This window comes from Gracilinanus agilis, chromosome 2, assembly GCF_016433145.1.
Source record: "Gracilinanus agilis isolate LMUSP501 chromosome 2, AgileGrace, whole genome shotgun sequence".
NCBI classification, from domain to species: Eukaryota; Metazoa; Chordata; class Mammalia; order Didelphimorphia; family Didelphidae; genus Gracilinanus; species Gracilinanus agilis.
The window spans coordinates 433,134,489-433,154,872 of NC_058131.1; the positions used below are offsets into that span (position 1 = coordinate 433,134,489).

Genomic DNA, 20,384 nt, shown 5'->3' on the forward strand with positions numbered 1-20,384 from the left:
GGCGTGGGGCTAGCAACCTCACTCCATAAAAAAGTCTCACTTGCTACAGAAACTGCAACCTCATTAAACCATCAAAACCAATGATCGCCTAGTCTGGAAGATTGCTCTCCAACAGAGTCCATGACGCGTGCTGGCGAAAGCCTTTGGGAAGCCAGTTCGTTGCCAGACAAGCACTGAGCTGGAACCCACCAGGGAGGAGGAAAGACCTGGCGAAGATCTGCCAAAAACGAAACAAAGACCATCAGAATGACATGGGCCCAGTTGCGGGAAGTTGCCCAGAACAGAGTCAGTTGGCCTGAGATGGTTGCGGCCCTATGCTCCTCTGGGAGTCAACAGGAATAACCAATAACCATCACCCTTTATGTCCAAATCATATATCCATTTTGACCTTATCTTGGTATAGGGCAGTGATGGCAAACCTATGGCATGGGTGCCAAAGATGGCATGCAGAGCCCTCTCTGTGGGCATGCCTGCAGTGGCCTACCAGAGTTCATTACTAGAAAGCCAGAGAGACTTGGGGTGGAGCTGTTCCCCCTCCCCATGCACCAGAGGACATTCCTCACTTTCCCTGAACTTCTGCCCAGCAGCCCAATAGGAGCACTTCCTCCCTCCCTTGTCTGAGGGTGAGGAGCAGACATCAGTTTGTTTAGTCTGTGGTAAAGGTGATTCTCATGGTGGGATCAAAGAGGAACTAGGTTTGAGAGGAGCATAGCTCACAATGTGGCACATAGGTGAAGGAGAACAGAGTGCTGGGGCAATCTCCTCCCTCTCTCCACATGTGCCTCTCATCGCCCACCCCTCTACCCAGCAGCCCAATAGGAGAGCTTCCTTCTTCCCCTGTCTGGGGTAAAGGGAGGGGGACCTTGGAAGTCAGGTAGGGGGTCACTTGGTCTGGGGTGGGTGAGATGGAGGTGGGACCCAGCACTCCATCTCTAAAATATTTGCCATCACTGGTATAGTGTATGAGATGTTGGTCTATATCTCATTTTTGTTATGCTTTTTTTTCAGTGATTTATGACTTCATTAAGGTGCCTTCCAGCTTTTAGATTCCAAGATTCTGTTACCAGAAACTCACTAAGGCAGTGATGGACCTGGGATATCTGCAGAAAAATGAGGGACCCAGATTGTTCTAGGGGAATCAGGAATTCAGGACTCTTTAGGAGTCAAGAATACAGTTCTTTCCTAGAGGAATTAAGGATTCAGGAGTGACCTAGAGGAGCATGGTGAATCGAGTTGATCCTAGACAACTTGCAAAACTCATTTTCTTCCAAGAGTTGTTCTCAACTAGAAATGTTCAGTTCAGGGATAAATCATACTTTTAACAGTATTTTAACATTTTTATCTAGGTGAGACTGGTTTGTGACTAGTATAAGAGCAGGCTTTGAGAGTATAATAGATTTGTGTCACACTAGGATCATATGAGTCTTGAATCTTTTTTAGAATCATTTAAAGAAACCACTCTTATCTAAACAATTGGAAAAACATCAATTGCTCATGGGTAGGATGAGTTAATATGATAAAAATGACAATCCTACCTAAATTAATTGACTTATTCAGTGTTATACCTATCAAACTACAAAACACTTTTTTAATAGAATTAGAAAAAATTATTTCAAAGTTCATCTGAAAGAACAAAAGACCAAGAATATCAAGGGAAATAATGAAAAAAATGTGAAGGATGGAGACCTAGCTTTAACAGATCTCAAACTATACTATAAAGCAGTGATCATCAAAACTATATGGTACTGGCTTAGAGATAGAAGGGTAAATCAGTGAAGAAGACTTAGGGCAAATGACAGTAGCAAGATAGAGTTCAATAAACCCAAAGATCTCAGCTTTTGGGACAAGAACCTACTATTTGACAAAAACTGCTTGGAGATGTGGAAAACAGTTTGGGAGAAATTAGGCTTAGATCAACATCTTATGTACCCTGTTCTAAGATTAACTCAGAGTGGATAAATTACTTAAATGTAAAGAGGAAAATCATAAACAAATTAGATGAACATAGAATAGTATATCTGTCAGATCTATGGGAAAGGAAGGAATTTAAGACCAAGCAGGAGATAGAGAACACTACAAAATGTAAAATGAACAATTTTGATTATATTAAATTAAAAAGTTTCCATACAAACAAAATCAATGTAACCAAAATTAGAAGGGAAACAACAAATTGGGAAAAAATTTTATAACAAAACCTCTGACAGAGGTCTCATTTCTCAAATTTATAAGGAACTTAGTCAATTGTACAAAAAATCAAGCCATTCCCCAGTTGACAAATGGTCAAAAGATATGAATAGACAGTTTTCAGATAAAGAAATCAAAACTATCAATGAAAAAGTGTACTAAATCTCTCAGTAATTAAAGAAGTGAAAATCAAAACATTGCTGAGGTACCACTTCTCACCTAGCAGATTGGCCAATATAACAGTAAAGGAAAATAATAAATGTTGGAGGGGATGTGGCAAAATCAGGACACTAATGCATTGCTGCGAATTAATTGCGAATTAATCCAGGCATTCTGGAAGGCAATTTGAAATTATGTGCAAAGGGCTTTAAAAGAATGCATACCCTTTGATCCAGCAATACCACTGCTTGTTTTGTACCCCAAAGAGATAATAAGGAAAAATACTTGTACAAAAATATTCATAGCCATACTCTTTGTGGTGGCAAAAAATTGGGAAATGAGGCGGTGTCCATCGATTGGGGAATGACTGAACAAATTGTGGTATCTGTTGGTGACAGAATACTATTATGCTAAAAGGAATAATGAACTGGAGGAATTCCAGGTGAACTGGAATGACCTCTAGGAACTGATGCAGAGTGAAAGGAGTAGAACCAGAAGAACATTGTACACAGAAAGTAAAACATTGTAGAATAATCCAATGTAATGGACTTTGCTACTAGTAGCAATTCAATAAGCCAAGACCCTCTGTAAGGACTTATGTAAAATAATGTTATCCACATTGAGGGAAAGAACTATGGGAGTAGAAATGCAAAACAAAACATATGGCATATATATATAGGGATGTGATTTGGTGTCTAGGCTTTAAAAAAATTGCTCTTAAGCAAAAATGAATAATATAGAAATAGGTATCAAGTGACAACATTTGAACAACCCAGTGAAATTGCTTGTCAGCTCTGGGAGTGGGGAGAGAAGAGGGGAAGGAAAGAAAATGAATCATGGAAAAATAATCTAAAAACTAAAGAAAATAAAAAAATAAAGAAACCACTCTTATCCACTATTGACACTTTTATCTACTATTTTATGAGGAATGAATGTGAGGCCTTAAGGAATGATCTTGACTTTCTGTACCCTTTATTTGGGCTCTGATATCTACCTTCTTTTTAATCCTATGCTGAAACATAACCATCACATTTTAGCATGATTCAAAATGGAACCAGTTTTAACCACTTTAAATGTGAAAGTTGGAAAAGTAAGAGATTTAGCATTAACAACAACCAGCTCATCCTTTCCACCTTCCAATTCTAATTTTAAAAGAGGAAACTGAAGCCTAGAGAGAGAGGAAGTGACTTTTCTTAGGTCACACAGAGTAAGTACTAGAGCTTGGATTTGAATTTAGGTCTAGATGCCAAATCTAATTGTTGTTTTTCCATTGTTTTGACAACCTGCTTTTGTGAAACCCCAAATTGACCCTTGTCCTAGTTAACTGTCTTCAAGAAACCACCTTAATGACTCTTGTCCCAGATACCTCAAATACCTCTTGATCACTCTAGATAGCATTAGTAGATATAATCAAGTCTTAAGTACCCTTTTTGTTATTTTAGTTTCTCCTTTTGTATGTAGGCTACTCCCAGGTACTCTAGCCCCATATTGGTGAATATGGGTACTAGACTGTGGTGGAGGGGGCTGCTCCCTTCCCCCTCTCCACATGCACCTGAAGACATTTCTCACATCACTCACCTCTACCCAGCAGCCCAGTGGGAGCACTTTGTTCCTTCCCTATCTGGGCTAAGGTGCAGGGCTCACATATGGCATGAAGGTTGTAGTTTGGGTATTCAGTTTCTAAGGTCTCTAAAAGGTTCACCATTACTGCTAAAGCCTTTGGCTACCACATCTGGATTTCTCCCAGGCATTTTAGACTGTAGCTAGTATAGTTCCCAATTGGCAGAATAGAAGCCCTCCTCCTATTGAAAAATCTATATATGCACATTGTTTCCTATAGTTCAGCGGAAGTCCCAGGACTAAGGTTCTGTGTGGCTTCTCAGATTCCATCTCGATAAAAGACCTTTATTATAACTACTTTGGTAGTTTTGTGTTTTTCAGGTTGACAGTTTCTTTCATGGTACATAACTCAATTACTAGCTCCCTACCAATAGAAATTTTGCATTTGGTGACATTTTCAACTAATCTACAAGTGCAGTTTTACTAATATATCAGAGAACATTAGCTTTACATTTTGAAAAGAACCTTCTCCCAGATACACAAGTATTCAAAATACGGTAAAGGTTTGTGATTACTATATGTGTGAATTTGCAAAGAATCTTAAGATTTTTGTGGGTTTAGGTAACTTTTTGCCTAGAAAAAAAGTTCCACAGATTTATGACCTCTACATAACTTAATGGATGCCTTAAAGAGTTGATTGAGGCACAGAGAGGCTAAGTAATTTGCCCAGGGTCACACAGATAGTAAGTCTCAGAGGTGGGATTTGAACCAAAGGCTTATTGACACCAAGCTCAGCATTCTATTATACAACACTGTTTCTATGTTGTTATAGTATCACAAAAGAAAAAACAAAACAAAACAAAAAATTCACTGTTCTACAACTGGGCTATGTTTTAAATATATTTTATTACTTTTCCTTTTGTCTTAGAAAGAATATGAAAACTGCATGCAATTCTATTTTCTTCAGACATTTAAATAGCATATGATAACTTCGAGATGTAATACATGATACTAGAAGAACATGATACACAGTTTGCCTAGGGTATATTTACAAAGGGAAAGGTAGTTTTGTTACTTTATTTTTAAAAGACAGAGAGAATTGTACTATTAATCATGGAAGCATTACATTCACAATGACAGAGATTGTATGTTTCTGGTGGGGGGGTGAGGTCACCATCTTTGTATGTATGTGCATGTGTGTGCCTGCATGCATGCGCATATATAAAAAAAGTTTCCTTGAAGAATTTTTACTAGAAAGCTAGCAAACCTATTGTTTTGAAGCATAAAATAATTAAGATTGAAGCAGTGTACTTTTCATATTCCCTTATGATGGGAGTAGAATCCAGCATCCTCCTTAGCCATGAACTTAGCTTGGGATTGTCTTCTCTCCCTTTCCCCCCACCCCACCTTATAATATGTGTAAGAATTAACTGGGGAATTTCCCTGGCAATCAGGCTTTATTTCAACAAAGAACATATGCAAAAGTGATGCTCATTCAGTTCTACCAGCTGCTTTGGGCCCATTTTATATAGACACACCAACATGTTAGCATGGCAGGGTACATTGTAAGCCATATGCCTTTTCCCCTCCATGGAGGAGCCTCTGTGGAAAGTCACCATGAAATCAGAAGTGGAAATCTTCCCCAAGGCTATGAATAACAGAGCACGAATATGGAATGCCACCACAGATTATTTGTTCAGCTAATGAGCTTATAAAGCTCAGTTGCAATCATAGTGATGGACGAATGAATACAAAAAGACATTTAAAAAAAGAAAGGCATGGATTTTCCCAAATTCAGTAAAAAGCAGACACTCATGAGATCTGAAATGCAAGAGACAGTTAGGACACTTGGAAGCCTTTTGCCAATAGCTATAAAATGTAAAAACTGACCCTTGGTAAAAAGTGCTTTTGTAACAATATATAATTTGTGTCTTATGACTGTGAGAAAGAAAGGTTTTTCTGTAGAGTCCTTTGCTCAAGTCTTCCAAAATTTTCTGAAATTTTTTCATTAGGATTTTCTTGTCTTACTCTTCATAGACTCTGGAAAGGAAAAACAGGTATAGATCTATCAGTGTACTGTCTGACCATTAGATGGAGTAAAGTCACATGAGACTTCGAGGGATGACCTTTGTTACGGGACAGTGATAGATGCAGCTCTTTCTCTTCTTTCTTAGCATCCAAACTGTCAGCATTGGCAAACCTTTATTGAGTTTGACTTCCCAGAGGGCAAATTCAACCTGTCTGTGAGTCCCCACATTACCTGAGAGAGCTGAGGGAGAAAATGCTGGTGGCTGGACAGAGGGTGGGGCATAAAAAATGTCCTTGGACACTGGGAAGAGGGGGAATAGAGCAGTTCCCCAAGTGCTGGCTTGGCATACATGCCACATCTTTGTCAATGTGGGCCTAGCTTATTAAAAATCTTCTTGTCAACGTATGAAATATGTCTACAAAGGATTGCCATTTTAACAGATATGCTAGAGTTTTCACCTTTGAATGATTCTTGACATGAAAAGGCACTTAATAAGTGCTTACTTAGCTGATTGATCAATTCCTTAGCCTTATAGTTTTTCTAGTCTAACTTCTCCCACCTTCCATTTTACAGAACAGGAAACTAAAGTCTAGAGAGGGAAAAGGACTTGTCTAAATGAATATTGTGCCTTTCAAAGTAGTCCACTTGGAAACCTAGTCACATATTTTTATGGTGTTGCAGTACTGCTTAGATTTAGGGCTCAAAAGATCCTAGTGACATTTTTTTTTCTTCCATGAGAATGAGATGGATTATTGGAAGGAGACATGTTGCATGAATAAGATGTATGAGGGACCTATGCATATTAGCTTGAATTAAAGATGAGGTAGGTCTAGCTCCATTACTAAGGCAGGACAATTGAGGCTGTGCCCCAGAGCATCACAAAATAAAAGGAGTAAAATTTTAATACGTGCACTGTTTTAGAAACTATTGAGTTTAACACTTAGCAAGAATAATTCATTAAAATACAAGTTTCTGTAATAGGTAGGCATTTTTAGCAATGACCATCTTCTTCCACTCAAGTGAATTTGTTTTAATTATTATTTGATCCTGTGGTCCTGCTTGCCTCAAGATCAGAATGGCTAGTTATGGCTAATAAAGACTTATGTAGATAGAGGCCCATATGATAGGAAGACAATAAATGGACTCAAGAGCAAAGTCCCAGAGGGTAATTAATATGTGGCCCAAGCAATGACAGTAGTACAGGAATAAGTAGAGATGCCTTTGAAGGTGACAACACATAGGTGGAAGGCCTAATTCTGGTCTGTTAAGAGATTTAGTCACACGATTATAGAGTCAGACCAATAATCTAGGCCACAGTGAGATTGGGCTTCTTCAGTGCCTATAAATGGTTACTGCTATGGGGTCAAAATGAAGGGTATAATTTACAGAAACCCCAGAATTGTCAGTGTTATAGACAGGGATGGAGAAAAAGAAATGCTGTTGTTTCTGAGGGTTCTTTTCTTTTCTTTTCTTTTTTTGGTAAAAATTTACAACAAAGCAGGTTTGATGGCAAGAAGGTATTTAGGTAAGGAAATGCTTTTAATATTCAAATCAACCATCTAGAAAATTTCATTGATCTGTCTTGGAATATTTTGAAAAATCTGACTGTCTTTTCCCTTTCCTTCTATTGAAATGTCCTGCTTAATGGAAAGAGACAGAGAAAAAGAGGAGAGAGCTAGAGAGAGGAGGAGAGAGGGACAGAGACAGACAGACAGAGGAAAGACATAAAGAGACAGAGAAGAGAGACACAGAGAGAGGGAAGGATGGAAGGGGAAGAGAGAGAAGATACACCTTTTGGAAGTTCGAGGTTTCAGTTGTTTTTCTTTAGGAAGGAAGGAAAGAAAATAAAAACATTGATGAAGCATCTTTTATGTGCTAATTACCATGCTTAGCATTTTCATTTGATCTCTCATCCACACTGGGAGGTAAGTGTTAGGTTATCCCTATTGTTATTGTTGCTGTTTGTCCTCTATTTCTGAGGAGGACCAACCACTTAGTCAGATATCTCCATTTTAGAGCTTAGGAAAATGAGGCAGAGAAAGGGTGACTTGCCCAGGGGTACACAGCTAGTAAGTGCCTGAGGCTGGATTTGAACTCAGATCTTGACTTTTCATTCAGGGCTCTGTTCTCTCAAAACTATGTGTGTATGTGCATATATCCACATATCTATCTAGAGACCATACATACAAATATATAACTCATGTATACATATATACATATCATATGACTTTGTATTTATATGTATATGATAGAATACACACATGTTATTAATATGAATGTACACAATTCCTATCCTTATTGAGCTTCACATAGGATCTCTTGATTCCATGGGTTATATACATAAAAGCTGGAAAGGATCATAGTTCAACCCTTCATTTTACTGCTAAAGAAGCTGAGGCCGCAAGAGGTCAAGAGACTAGCCAATGGCTACATAGGCAGTAAATGGAAAGCCTGGGACATGAACCATCATCCTCTGACTTCAAATCTAGCAGCCTTTCTATTGTACCACATTGTATAAAGGAAATGGCCAATTGCTTTACATATAGAATTCTTATCTTTGTGAATAACTAGGTTGAGTTGATTTCAATCATATCTGACTGTTTGTAATCCCATTTAGGCTTCCTTGGCAAAGATACACTTCCTTCTCAGAACCCCCCCCCCCCACTTTTTTTTTTTAACAGATGAGGAAACTAAAGCAAACAGGGTGGAGAGACTCACAGTAAGTGTCTGAGGCCAGATTTGAACTTAGATCTTCCTGACTCTAGGCCCAGTGCTCTATCCATTGTGCCACCTAGCTGCCCAGTCAATCAATAGTTCTCAAGTATTTCTATGTGCCCCTTATTGGGGTAGGCACACCATCTTCATCTCCTCTTACTATTTGGGCCACAGTTGACATAACAGAAGATGAGAGGCAGTGCAGTAGTATGCAAAAAATCTTAGACAGAGAGCTGATGAACCCAAGTTCTAATTTCCTCTGTCAACTTGTTTTCTCAATTTTAAAATAAAAGAGTCTTAGTTCATGGTCTGCATATTTAATAAGGAATTGAATTAATGAGATCTTTGAGAGCTAGCATGACCCAGGTGGGCATCAAGTATGTTTTTTGATAAAGAATCACTGCACCTTTCAATTTCCCCAGATAACTGTCAGACTATAAATTAACTGCCATGTGTGGAGAGTTTCCTCACCAAAAGTTACCTCTATCAATGATATCACAAGTTTGGGTTCTCCTTCCCTTTCCCTAATGAAATCTTTGGACCAGATGGGTAGAGTGGGAAGAATAGGGGGGAAAACTTTTCTGAAGACTTCAAAGAAAAAGGATAGTTTTAGTTGTTCTTGCAAGTGACAGGAGAGGCTAAGCTTTTTTTGTTGTTGTTGTTTTGGCTCTTCTGAGGATTGGGAGGAAGACAAACCATATTCAAGACTTCTGCTGGCTTAGCCAGGGAAAGGCCCAAAAAAGAAATCTTTATTCCCATCAGATGTCCAGAAAATAAACTCGTACTGTCAGTCTTTGCTATTTTGAGCTAATGTAAACTGGGCAGTTTTAAGGGAGGATATGTAGGTCTGGGTATTCAGGTATTGGCATCGTGCTCAAGGCTCTGTCTTTGGGAATGACCTTCTGCTTATGGTGACTCAGGCAGTCAGTCCCTTAGAGTCTAGATTAGGAATAAGCCTCAGGCCTCTGGACCCTGTTGCAGGTAGGGGCAGGGTTGAGCATGGAGCTCTCCATTGGGGCAGTTTCATGCAGGTGGCTGAGTATAAAGGGCTGCAATGTGCAAAGGAACATTTGTTCCATATGTGTCTAGTACACCTCCCTCTTCCCTCCTCTCTGCCTTCTAATTCCATACTGGCCATTGCCATAGGTAAAGTAGACCCATGGGGTATGACTTGTGGTTAAGTGCTGGAAAGACACTTAACCCTTCTAAGTCTTAGTTTCCTCATTTGCGAAATGGGAATACTGATATTTGTAGCATGTACTTTACAGGGTTGCTTTGAGGCTCAAGTGAGATAATGCATGTACGGTGCTTTGTAATCATTAAAGCACTACATACATGTTAGTTTTGAGCACTTGGCACCACAAGCAATAGCATTATTGTCACCTCTGATTTCTGAAATCCCAACTTTACAGATTGTAGCATAATAGACTGTCAGAATTGTCTCCTGAGATAATACATGTATAATCCAGTGGAATTGCTTGTTAATTCTGGGAGGGGGCAGGTAAGAGGGAGGGAGACAACACAAATCATGTAACCATGGGAAAAATTTTTAAAAAGTAAAATCTTAACAACAAGAAAAAAATCAATCATCTATTGACTCAAGTTCAATAATTTCCCTGGCATTTAAGGCTTTCTCTAATTTCGTGTCATGCTACTTTTTCCTGCCTTATCTCATATTACTGTTATCTATACACTCTCTGTTCCAGACTGGACCTGTCATCTTTTTCCAGCCTCTATGCATTTGTTCATTCTGCTTCATATACCCGAATGTCCTGTTCCTTTTTTATCTGTTGAATTCTCCCTCAGACATGAATTGAGTCACTTAACTGCTATGAGTCTTGGTTTTCTAGTCTAGAAAATAGGGGAAAGCATAGCACATACTTCTCAGTGTTATTGTGGGGTTGAAAAGCAATAATGTATCTAAAACACACTAATGAGGTTAAAGAGCTCTATAAATATGAGCTACTATTACTTCCTATGAATCCTTTAAAGACTGACTCAAATACCACCTTCTCTAGTGAAGACCTTTCTCTTTAGACTACATAGCACTTTCTCCTACAACTTTCTAATGTCCTTCTATATATAATTTTGTTTATTTTTGACTCATTCTCCTAGACTGGAAAGCAGAGACTCAGTTTAATTTAAATTTTATATCTCCCTAGAAACCTAGCCTCATTCAGGTGCTTTAAAAAATTCTACTCATGAATGAATCAGCTAGTCCAGTTCCCTCAGTTTACAGATGTGGAAATGGAGATTTCAACATTCACCCAGGGTTAATAAGCTCTTTAAATGCAAAACTACTTTTTCCCCCATGTGGGGCTCCCACTTGAAACTTACCTGCGTTTCTCATTCCATGCATTGTACCACTTGATGAATCTCTTTGTGCTCTGGAGTTTGGGATGTAGGCAATGTTCTTGTCCCCGGTACCGTGACACGCTCTTGGTAGTGATGCTGTAATAGAGTTTGGAAAAGCAGCCTGTGTGAAAGGTTAGTCCTTTCTATTCACCCTCAGCACCTGCCTGAAGAGGACAAGGTCAGCCTCTGGTGAATGTTGAATGATGTGAGTTCATTCATTAAAATGTGTGAGCTGACTACCAGCTCCATTGTCTCAATGGAGCAAGAGAGGAAATAGGCAAAGAATTGCAGTGGGCAGGAGGCAGACAGGGTATATCCAAGCTCTTCCTTCCAGTACAGTAAGGGGCATTGTGGGAACAGAAACTATATGTGGAAGGGAAAGCTTTGCTCTACATCTCCAGGACTTTAAAAAGTCTCATGAAAGTCAGAAATTGCTGGGTAAACCATTATGACTGCAGAATTTTTATTTCACCTTGAAGGAAGTATATAGTAGATAAGCATTTTTATGTGAAATAGTCTATTGCTGCATGAACTGTGATAAGCTTTGTATTAGTAAAGGTTTGGCTATAAATTCTAACCTTCCCAAGTCTCAATGGAATCAGCCTGTATTGGAGGGCCTGTCTCCTCATATCCCCTTCATGCTCACCTTTCCATAAGCTTTTTTCCTATAACAGTTATGTAAATGGATGAATATTCTATCTTATAAGAAAATCTTTATCTAATCACCAAATCACTGGCAGGCACCTAATTGAACATCTAGCCCAAGATGATAATTAGATAATAGTTTTTGTAGTCTTCTCCCTCACACTTCCTAGCTCACCCCATCAAGGTACTTTTATACCTTCATTCTCTTCTCCTCTTACCTTCAACAATTGGTACCTTACTGAAGGACTTAAGGAAAACCATAAAAGTGATGCTGAATTTGAGTGCAAATTTTTGGAGGACTCCAGATTTACTCATCTCTAACAGAAAGAACAGGGTTTGAGTAATCACCCTGTAATGCTGAAACAATCCATGGCTCTAGTTCCTAAGGGCAATCACTATCTTAGACAGTTATATGCAGGTGGGACCAACTTCAAGGAAATCTAATAGTGTTTATGAAAATTCAGTCTGGTACAAGAAAAAAGACTGAGAAATTATCAAAATTAAAAAGAGAACTTTTTGCTCCTTTAGAAAGTTCCTATTGAGAACTTTAGGGTTCATTGAATGAGGAGTACCCTGGAACATTTAAAATACAGCTCAATTTGTGGAAATTAATTTACCTATAATTTTTCAGTGTTGCCTCTTTTGCTGAAATGGGGAAATGTCTGCATTAGGAGATATCAATGCAGAGGTAATCATAATGGTAATCATTAACTTCATAAAATAAATCTAAATGGGTTAGCTTGCCTAGGATTCTGCTTCAGTTGGGGGCTCTAAAGAACTGTCTAGAATTGTGGTGAGAACTACCTTACATATTCTTTTTTGAACTCAAAACTTTCAAATTGTATTTTCTGAGAAGACCTTGGGGTTTATATTTGGCCTAGTGTCAACAGTGATGCTCTTCAGTGTCAAAGGCTAAGTAGCAGACATATTCAATTTTATTTCAAATTCTTCCACCTGTTAACAAAGGAGATGGAGCAGTTGCTTCATTCATTTAGTTCCATCTGACTTCTGAGAAGCCAAGAAGGTTTATAGGATTATAGATGTAGATCTGGAAGGGACCCTAGAGACCAACCCCCCCCCCCATTTTACAGGTGAGGATTATTTTATTAAATTACTAAGTAACTTGTCCAAGTTCAGACAGACAAAGTATTTGAGGTAGGATTTTACTTAGGTCATCCAGACTTCAAGCCTAGCCCTTTAATCCTTGTGCTACATAGCTAACTGAGGTTCAAAGGTACATACTTCAGAATTGGATGAAAGTCTACAAATCTAGAAGGCTGGAGGTTTGTTCTGGCACTGCATCCTGCCTACCTACTAGCTGAATGGCATCACCTTACTTTGGTTTCTGCATCAGTAAAATAGGAATAGTATTAGCATCTGTAATATTTACCTCACTAAGTTATTGTGAGGATAAAATTATTAAGTGGCTCAGATGAAAGAGTGCTGGATCTAGAGTCAGGAAGACTTGAGTTCAGATCTGACCTCAGATACCCATCAGCAGTGTTACCCTAGGCTAGTAACTTATCTTCTGTTTGCCTTAATCCACTAGAGCAGGGGTCGGCAATGTATGGCTCTTTCTGCAGGAGCCATAAAGTCCATTTTTTTCCGGCACTGTTACAGGAGCGTGCACTATGAGCACTGTACGGCTCTCATGAAATTACATCTTAAAAAATGTGGCATTTATGGCTCTCACGGCCAAAAAGGTTGCCGACCCCTGCACTAGAGAGAGAAATGATGAGCCACACAGTGCTCCAACCATCTCTCTAAGACCTGCATTGTTGCAGGAGTTTCCTCATATCAATGAAATTACAGGTCTAGGGACTATTCTGATTATATATATGTATATATGTGCAAATATATATGTACATAAATGCATGTATATACATATACATTTTGCTTTGTAGACTGTAAAATACTATAAAAATGCCAGCCATTATTATTTTTCTTAGTACTGAGTATATTATATTATAAGCATATGACATTGCTTTCTCTACATTCATAATTATTAAATGTATTAATTTGTATTTGCATTAAAGTAAAATCTTACCCCCTAAGGCTGGAGGTTTTAGAAATCAGTGTGAAGGTCATGAGGTTAATGAGCATATTTCACAGAATATTTTACATGGAATAAAATTTATTTTGGTGGATTTGGGAAGTGTTCTCCAAGAGGAAAACTTGGCTCTAATATATAAACTCCTTGAGGAAAGAGATTGTTTCCATTTTTTGGTCTTTGTATATCCCCAAGATCTAGTACAGTATTTGGTACCTGATAAAAATTTGATATATGGTCATTTAATTTAATTGATTAGATTGGAAACATTTTTAGCAGTTAGAAGACTTTCCTTCATTCAGATTAGGATTCATGCATGATTCTTTGGACTAGTCATGTCCAATGTATAGGACATGTAGCAGAACTCAAAGATTATCTGCTTCAATCCTCGGTTAGTGGGAGGAAATGAAGTACAGGTAGAAATCATAGGCTTATACAATGATGACAGAGTGAGCCAGGGCCCTATTTATCATCTATTTCAACTCTAATTTTACAAAGTAGAAAACTGAAGTTTAGAGAAGAAGAGTGACTTCCTCTAAGTTACTGAGTTAGTGAATAGCAGAGGTAGGATTTGAACTCATGCCTTTTAAATCAAATGTTTTTTCAATTATACACTAGAGAAAATGTCAGTCTTTATCTACAGAACCTCAGTCCCAAGATTGTTGCCTGAATTAATCCCCACTGACCTTGGAACTCATCTGAATGAATTAAGATCCTGAAACACAAAATATGATGTTCTTAGATCCCAATAATTTTAATGTGGTGGTAGGGAACAAAGAGTTAGACATCACCATTATTATACTTTCTGTCTTCATGTTAATCAAATATTTATTGAACATCTGCTGGGTGCTTGGTACTGTGCTCAGCTTAGGGCATAAAGAGAAGTACAATAGAAGGTGTCTACCTTCAGCAGCTCACAGCTTTGTACAACAAGACTATCACACATGAAATAGCAGTGGACAAAGCAGAACATGATAAGTGATGTGATACATAGACTAAATGCTATAGGAGAGCTAAGAGGATGAGGGCTCATGTGGGATGAGAAGGTCAGGGGAGGCTCCTCTGCATTTAGAATCAGTAAAAGTCCTGGACTTTACACTTAGTCACTATGTGATCCTGGGCAAGTTCCATTCTTTCCCTTGGCCTCAGATTCCTCTTCTGTGAAATAAAGAGCTTGGATTAGATGATTGCTAAGGTCTAAGGAGACAGCTAGGTGGCATAATGGATAGAGCCCCAGGACTGCAATTAGAAAGACCTGAGTTCAGATCTGGTCTCAGATATTTACTAGCTGTATGAACCTGGGCAAATGACTTAGTCCTGTTTGCCTCAGTTTTCTCATCTGTAAAATAAGCTGGAGAAGGAAATGGCAAACCACTCCAATATCTTTGCCAAGAAAATCCTAAATGAAGTCATGAGGATTCAGGCATGACTGAAATGACTGGACGATAACAAGAAAAGTCTAAGGTCCAGTTCTTAAATCAGTAATCTTAACCTGAGTCCTAAAAGATGCTCAAAATTTGAATAGGTAGGAAGAATATTCTAGGCAAATGGAAACAACATGAACAAAGGGAGTAAATAAGTACACATTTTGTTCAGGGGAGAGTGAATAGATTATGCTGGGTCGGAGTAAAGAGTTTGTGTAAAGGAATGGGAGGAAACAAAGTTGATTCAGAAGATGGAGGGCCAGATTTATAGCAGTGGGATCAAAGGGATAGACTCCTAATGACCTGTGTAGACACAAATATAATACTGAGTCCTGCTCTTAAAATAAAAGCTATTCTGGATAGTTTCATATATTCTGTTGAGAGAGAGTTTCAGCATTCATGAACAAACTGCTTTTTAACTTCTTGGCTCATTTATATTCTCTAGTTGTTTCTTCTGTGTTTATCTTGTATCCACATCCAGAGCTTACATTCTGGGGGCAGATTCATACATGAGCTTTCACTCTTACCCCTTTTTGGTACTATGTGTTTTGGTAGCCAATGACTTCAAATGTAGAGAACAATTTGAAAAGATTCAGATAATAAAATACTATTCCTTTCATCTCAGTGAGCCTTATCTCTCCTCTGATTGCTTGTGGGCAAGGACCATGAGCACTGGACTTTAAAAGACCTAGGTTTACATAAAGATTAGAGCTGGATAAGATTTAGGACCTTAGAGAGCCCTAGTCCACATATTCCATTTTTCCCATGAGGAGACTGAAGTTTAGAGAGTGATTTATCCAGGATCACACAGCCAGTAAATAGCAGAGTTTGAAATCAAACAAGGTCCTATGATTCCATACCCAGAAATCTTTGCCCTACTGCATACTATCCCAGCTTTGCCAGCTGTGTGACTTAGGGGCAATTCTCTCAGGCAGTTTCCTGCATCTGTAAAATGAGGGGGTTGGATAAGATGATCTCTAGACTCTGGCATTTTGCAATCCTATAATTTCTTTTACTATTCACAGTGCCTAGTGCAGTATCAGGCACACAGAAATAAATATCTGCTGCATTTTTTCCTTGCACCAAAATGCTAGGAATGGAACTGTTCTAAAGATTCCTATTTTCCTGCTGCCTCTTTCCCAGTTTTAGTTGGAGAAGTAGCCTGGTATATTGGAATGAGAAGTGGAGTTAGATCTAGATTTGAATCCTGGAGTAAAGCAAGTGGCTTTACTTCTCTGAGAATATTTCCTAATTTGCAAAAATAACAAAATTTGTACTATTCTCATCAGAGAACTTGTGAGGAAAATGTTAACTTCAAGTTGCTGTTAGTGCCTTTGTTTCATAACCCCTATAATTCTGTAATTGTTTTTTTTTGTTTTTTGTTTTTTTTTTTACTTTTTAAACCCTTAACTTCTGTGTATTGACTTATAGGTGGAAGAGTGGTAAGGGTAGGCAATGGGGGTCAAGTGACTTGCCCAGGGTCACACAGCTGGGAAGTGTCTGAGGCCGGATTTGAACCTAGGACCTCCCATCTCTAGGCCTGGCTCTCAATCCACTGAGCTACCCAGCTGCCCCCTGTAATTGGTTTTTAAGAATGATTGTTGCCAAACAATTCATCATGCTGTAGCTGGTCCCATGATGAGACTTCTTAGGCTTAGTTAGGTTGGTTCTTGGAGGATAGACTTATAGTCACCACTGGCTTATATTTGAAACCTTTCCAGCATAGTTGGATATACTGGAGCTTGAGCTCCACTGGTATAATCTTGGAGGACCCAAGGTCACCTCTAGGAGGAATCAAAAGGACGCTTTAAACAACGAGCATTAAGAGTAGAGAGAACTTCACAGGTCTAAAATTTGAAATCATGCAGGTCTACAAGAATTCAATTCTCTCTAAAAGAAATGTTTTTGTAAAATGTACTTATTCCCTTCCTTTCAGAGTTGGGGTACTGGCCCCAAGAGTGACTTGGAAAGGTGTAATTAGATTTGCACTTGGCTCTCGTAGCCTTCTCTTGGAGGGCTTTGGTTCTCTTTTGAAAGGCTTATCAACCATACTTCTAGGCTCTTGACTCTAGTCTGATGTGAAGTGGATTTAACTCATCCCCTCCCATGAATCTTTTGTATACTCCAAGGTACAATAAGGAAATGAGAGTCAGTGTGTTATCACCCATACCCAATTAACTGGAGGTAAGGGAATGTGTGTGTGTGGAGTGTGGAAACTTTGTTTACTTGAATTTTAAGATTCATTCAGGCTTATCCAGGAAATCTCTTTGTTGTTGAATATTTCTCTAAAATTTATTAGATCTCTTTCTTGCATAGGTAAAAGGAGTCTATTGAATTTGATTTACTCTTTAAGTTTGTGGCTTTTTTTTTTCTTTCTAGGCTGAAGGGTTATTATTCTGAACAGAAATACTTTCTGTCAAGATTATTGTTAGAAATTTGGTTCTTATATTAATCCCTTTCATATAATCTTATATTGAAAGGAGAGTACAGGAAATTGCAACGAAATGACCTGGGCCCTTTCATCTCCCCTCCACACACACCCCTCAATCTTGTTCTTTCACTCATTTCTTCATTCATTTACCAAATTTTTTATTTAAGGACTATGTTGAACAAGGCATTGTTTATGGAGAGTTCTTTTAAACTGAGATTTGATCGCATCTAATGCCCCAACTATTGGCTTCTGAAGAATAAGCAAAAACATGAATATGATCTTTCAAAGGTTTAGGAACCTAGTAAAATAATGTTTCACTGCACTTACAAGATTCCACCTTAAGTTGAATCCTCAGTTTGAAATTTTATGTTACCACATTTGAAGAATTTCTCTTTTCCTCTAATCTATTTGATCTTTAGCCCCAATACAAAACCCAGTTAGGAGTTTTTTGGGGCATCTTGTTTGGGCTAGTATAAGGGGAAAGAGAAAGAGAGTTAGGGTTGGAGAGAAGCAGCTTAAGCAGGGCTGTTTTTTGAGTTTCTCCCAAACTCACTAATATTTTGAGCCCCAGGTTGTGAATATTAGGTGTAATTATTTCAGAAGACTTTTGGGGCCCATCAGAGACCTGGCTGAGCTGGACAGTGTCTATCCAGACTGGGAATAAAGTAGGACCTGTTCCTGGGGTGAAAGAAGGGGTGACTGATCAGTGGCAAATATTTGAGTTCTACTTTGCCAAGGACTCCCTTCTTGGCCAAGAGTTGACTAATGGAGAAATAGTTGTTTTGGCCTCAAGTGGTTAATTTGAAAGAGAAGAGCAAGGAAACTTTGTGTTCTTTCAGTCTGCCCCAGTTTTAAAAATATTTTCAGCATTCCCAACATGCACGGAGACAGCTCTATCGAATGTTATCCTGAGCAAGGGATTTTGCCACAGGACTTACAGATGCATTCCGTAGGGAAGCACATATTTTGCAGGTAATTAATAGGAACTGTTCTAAAAGTGAATTTGAATCAGTTGTAGAAAATAGAGTTCCTCTGAAGATATTTTCTGATATTAAAAAAAGGTCTCAGTGAAGGCTTCTATGGAAAGACTTCTATGATTAAAGGCAAAGTGAAGTAAGCAGAGCCTTACTTCACAATATACATAAAGGTTATAACAATGGCAATGGAGAAAAAAATATAAAAACTACCCCATGAAACTAAATGCTAGGCAATCCTAAAAAAAGAGCTTTGTCCTAAAGAAAAAGCTATATTTTAAAAAAGGAAATACATTTCTACCTTTTTTTTTGTAGAGTTGGGGGACTAAGGTTGTGGAACATTGCATACACTGTCAGATTCCATTGATGGGTTGGTTAGTTTTGCTAAGACAGAAATATCAATATTTTTAGAATGTCTGTATGAAGGAAATTAGATTCTAAGAATGAATTGTCACATTTTCTTTTAAAGCTCATACCAATAGGTTCAAACCCAGAACATATTTTTGGCTTCAAGAAAAATAAACTCCATAGTCTTTTCATTGGGAGCTTTTGTGTGTGTGTGTGTGTGTGTGTGTGTGTGTGTGTGTGTGTGTGTGTGATTTCCTACCTAGGGATCAAATATTTCAATTTTTTAACCTTTTGAGGGCTCAATCCCATCTCCAGAAATATTGTTATGATTGTGGGTTCCTTAGAAAATGCAGTTTCTTTTAGCCTGGTGTTGAAGCTTGTTTGAAATGCTGGTGCTTAACACACTTGCCTACAGTTTGTGCTTGGACTTGAGAATGAAAGGCATGAAGCATGCTCTTACAGTCCAGACACACATAGACCTTGGGCATTGGGTTAGATAGAAATGAGGACAAGATAAAGTTGCAATGGTGAGACTCACATAACCATCTTCTCTTCACAGTGCGGGTACTTTGGTTTCATTTCCAGCTTCTTGACATCACTGTATCTTATCTTTGGTCCTTTCCTGGAGCATTTGCATTTTGACCCTGCAGAAGATTGCCCGGTAAGTTCGGAGTTTTTCTTACCTGCAAGCTCTCAAGACCGAGGCAGGCAACTCCATCAAATCATGAAGTTCAAGTTTGCAAGGAAAAGGATGAACATAGATTAGCCTCCCTCCCTCAATTCCTCCCCATCCTTTTCTTTCCCCTTCTTCGCCAGACGCACAGTCCAGAAACAGTCTCTGGAGCCCGTGAGAAATTAAGGTACAAAACTTCGCCAAAGCCACTCCTCGGAAGTCTAACCCTCCCATATTTATTTCAACCCCAGAATGAAGGCAGAGTAAGTGAGCAACAGGGTACATTGGCTGTCCTCACCATCAACTGCCCCAGCCCAAACTCGGTCTCTTCCAGTAAATCCAAACCCTTACTCTGTCCAAGGCTCATAGACGGCCAGTCAGGGTGTGTTTGTGCGCGCGCGCCCGTATGTGTCTGTGTGTCTGTGTGTGTGTGTCCCAAATCGGGGTGCTTTCGGCTTGCTCGCAGGACTTACCCTCCGCCCCGACACAGCACAGCACAAGAAGTAGCAGGAGCAGCAGTCCTGTCAAGAGCTTCATGGTGAGAGCTCAGGTGTCTCTAGGGAGCTGGGAAAATCTCGCTGCCCGCTTGGCTTCCTTGCGGCCGCCTGCTCCAGAGCGCTCTGTCAGTCAGCTCTGGTGAGAGTTTTAAGTCTCCGGTGCTCTGGTGTCCAGGTCAGTTTCGGCTTCTGCCTATCTGCACTGTGCGCTCTCACTAGCCCTCAGTTCTACGGATCTTTGCTCTCCTCTTTTAAAACAGCTCTCACTGCCCTCACAGCGAACTCATTAATATGCAGAACAACTCTGACTCACAGCAATTTCTCAACATAGTTGCGGGGG

At 39.0% G+C, this 20,384-nt stretch overlaps 1 protein-coding gene across 1 annotated transcript; it reads right to left on the reverse strand.

Annotated features, from left to right (window-relative positions):
* Positions 1–4,790: 4,790 nt before the first annotated feature.
* CXCL14 (C-X-C motif chemokine ligand 14) lies at positions 4,791–20,279 on the reverse strand. The gene is made up of 4 exons (XM_044661933.1): positions 20,021–20,279; positions 19,413–19,518; positions 10,985–11,098; positions 4,791–5,943 (listed from the first exon to the last, which is right to left on the reverse strand). The coding sequence occupies exons 1-4, from the start codon at positions 20,082–20,084 to the stop codon at positions 5,928–5,930; spliced, it is 300 nt and encodes a 99-aa protein (XP_044517868.1). The 5' UTR covers positions 20,085–20,279; the 3' UTR covers positions 4,791–5,927.
* Positions 20,280–20,384: the final 105 nt, after the last annotated feature.

Bases quoted from the DNA above. Each gene is read 5' to 3' on its own strand.
- CXCL14 (XM_044661933.1), bottom strand. From the start codon at position 20,084: ATGAAGCTCTTGACAGGACTGCTGCTCCTGCTACTTCTTGTGCTGTGC. The intron at 19,519-20,020 runs GTAAGTCCTGCG...AATCTTCTGCAG, and splicing joins GTGCTGTGTCGGGGCGGAGG to GGTCAAAATGCAAATGCTCC. The intron at 11,099-19,412 runs GTGAGTCTCACC...ACTCTATTACAG, and splicing joins TGTGAAGAGAAGATGGTTAT to CATCACTACCAAGAGCGTGT.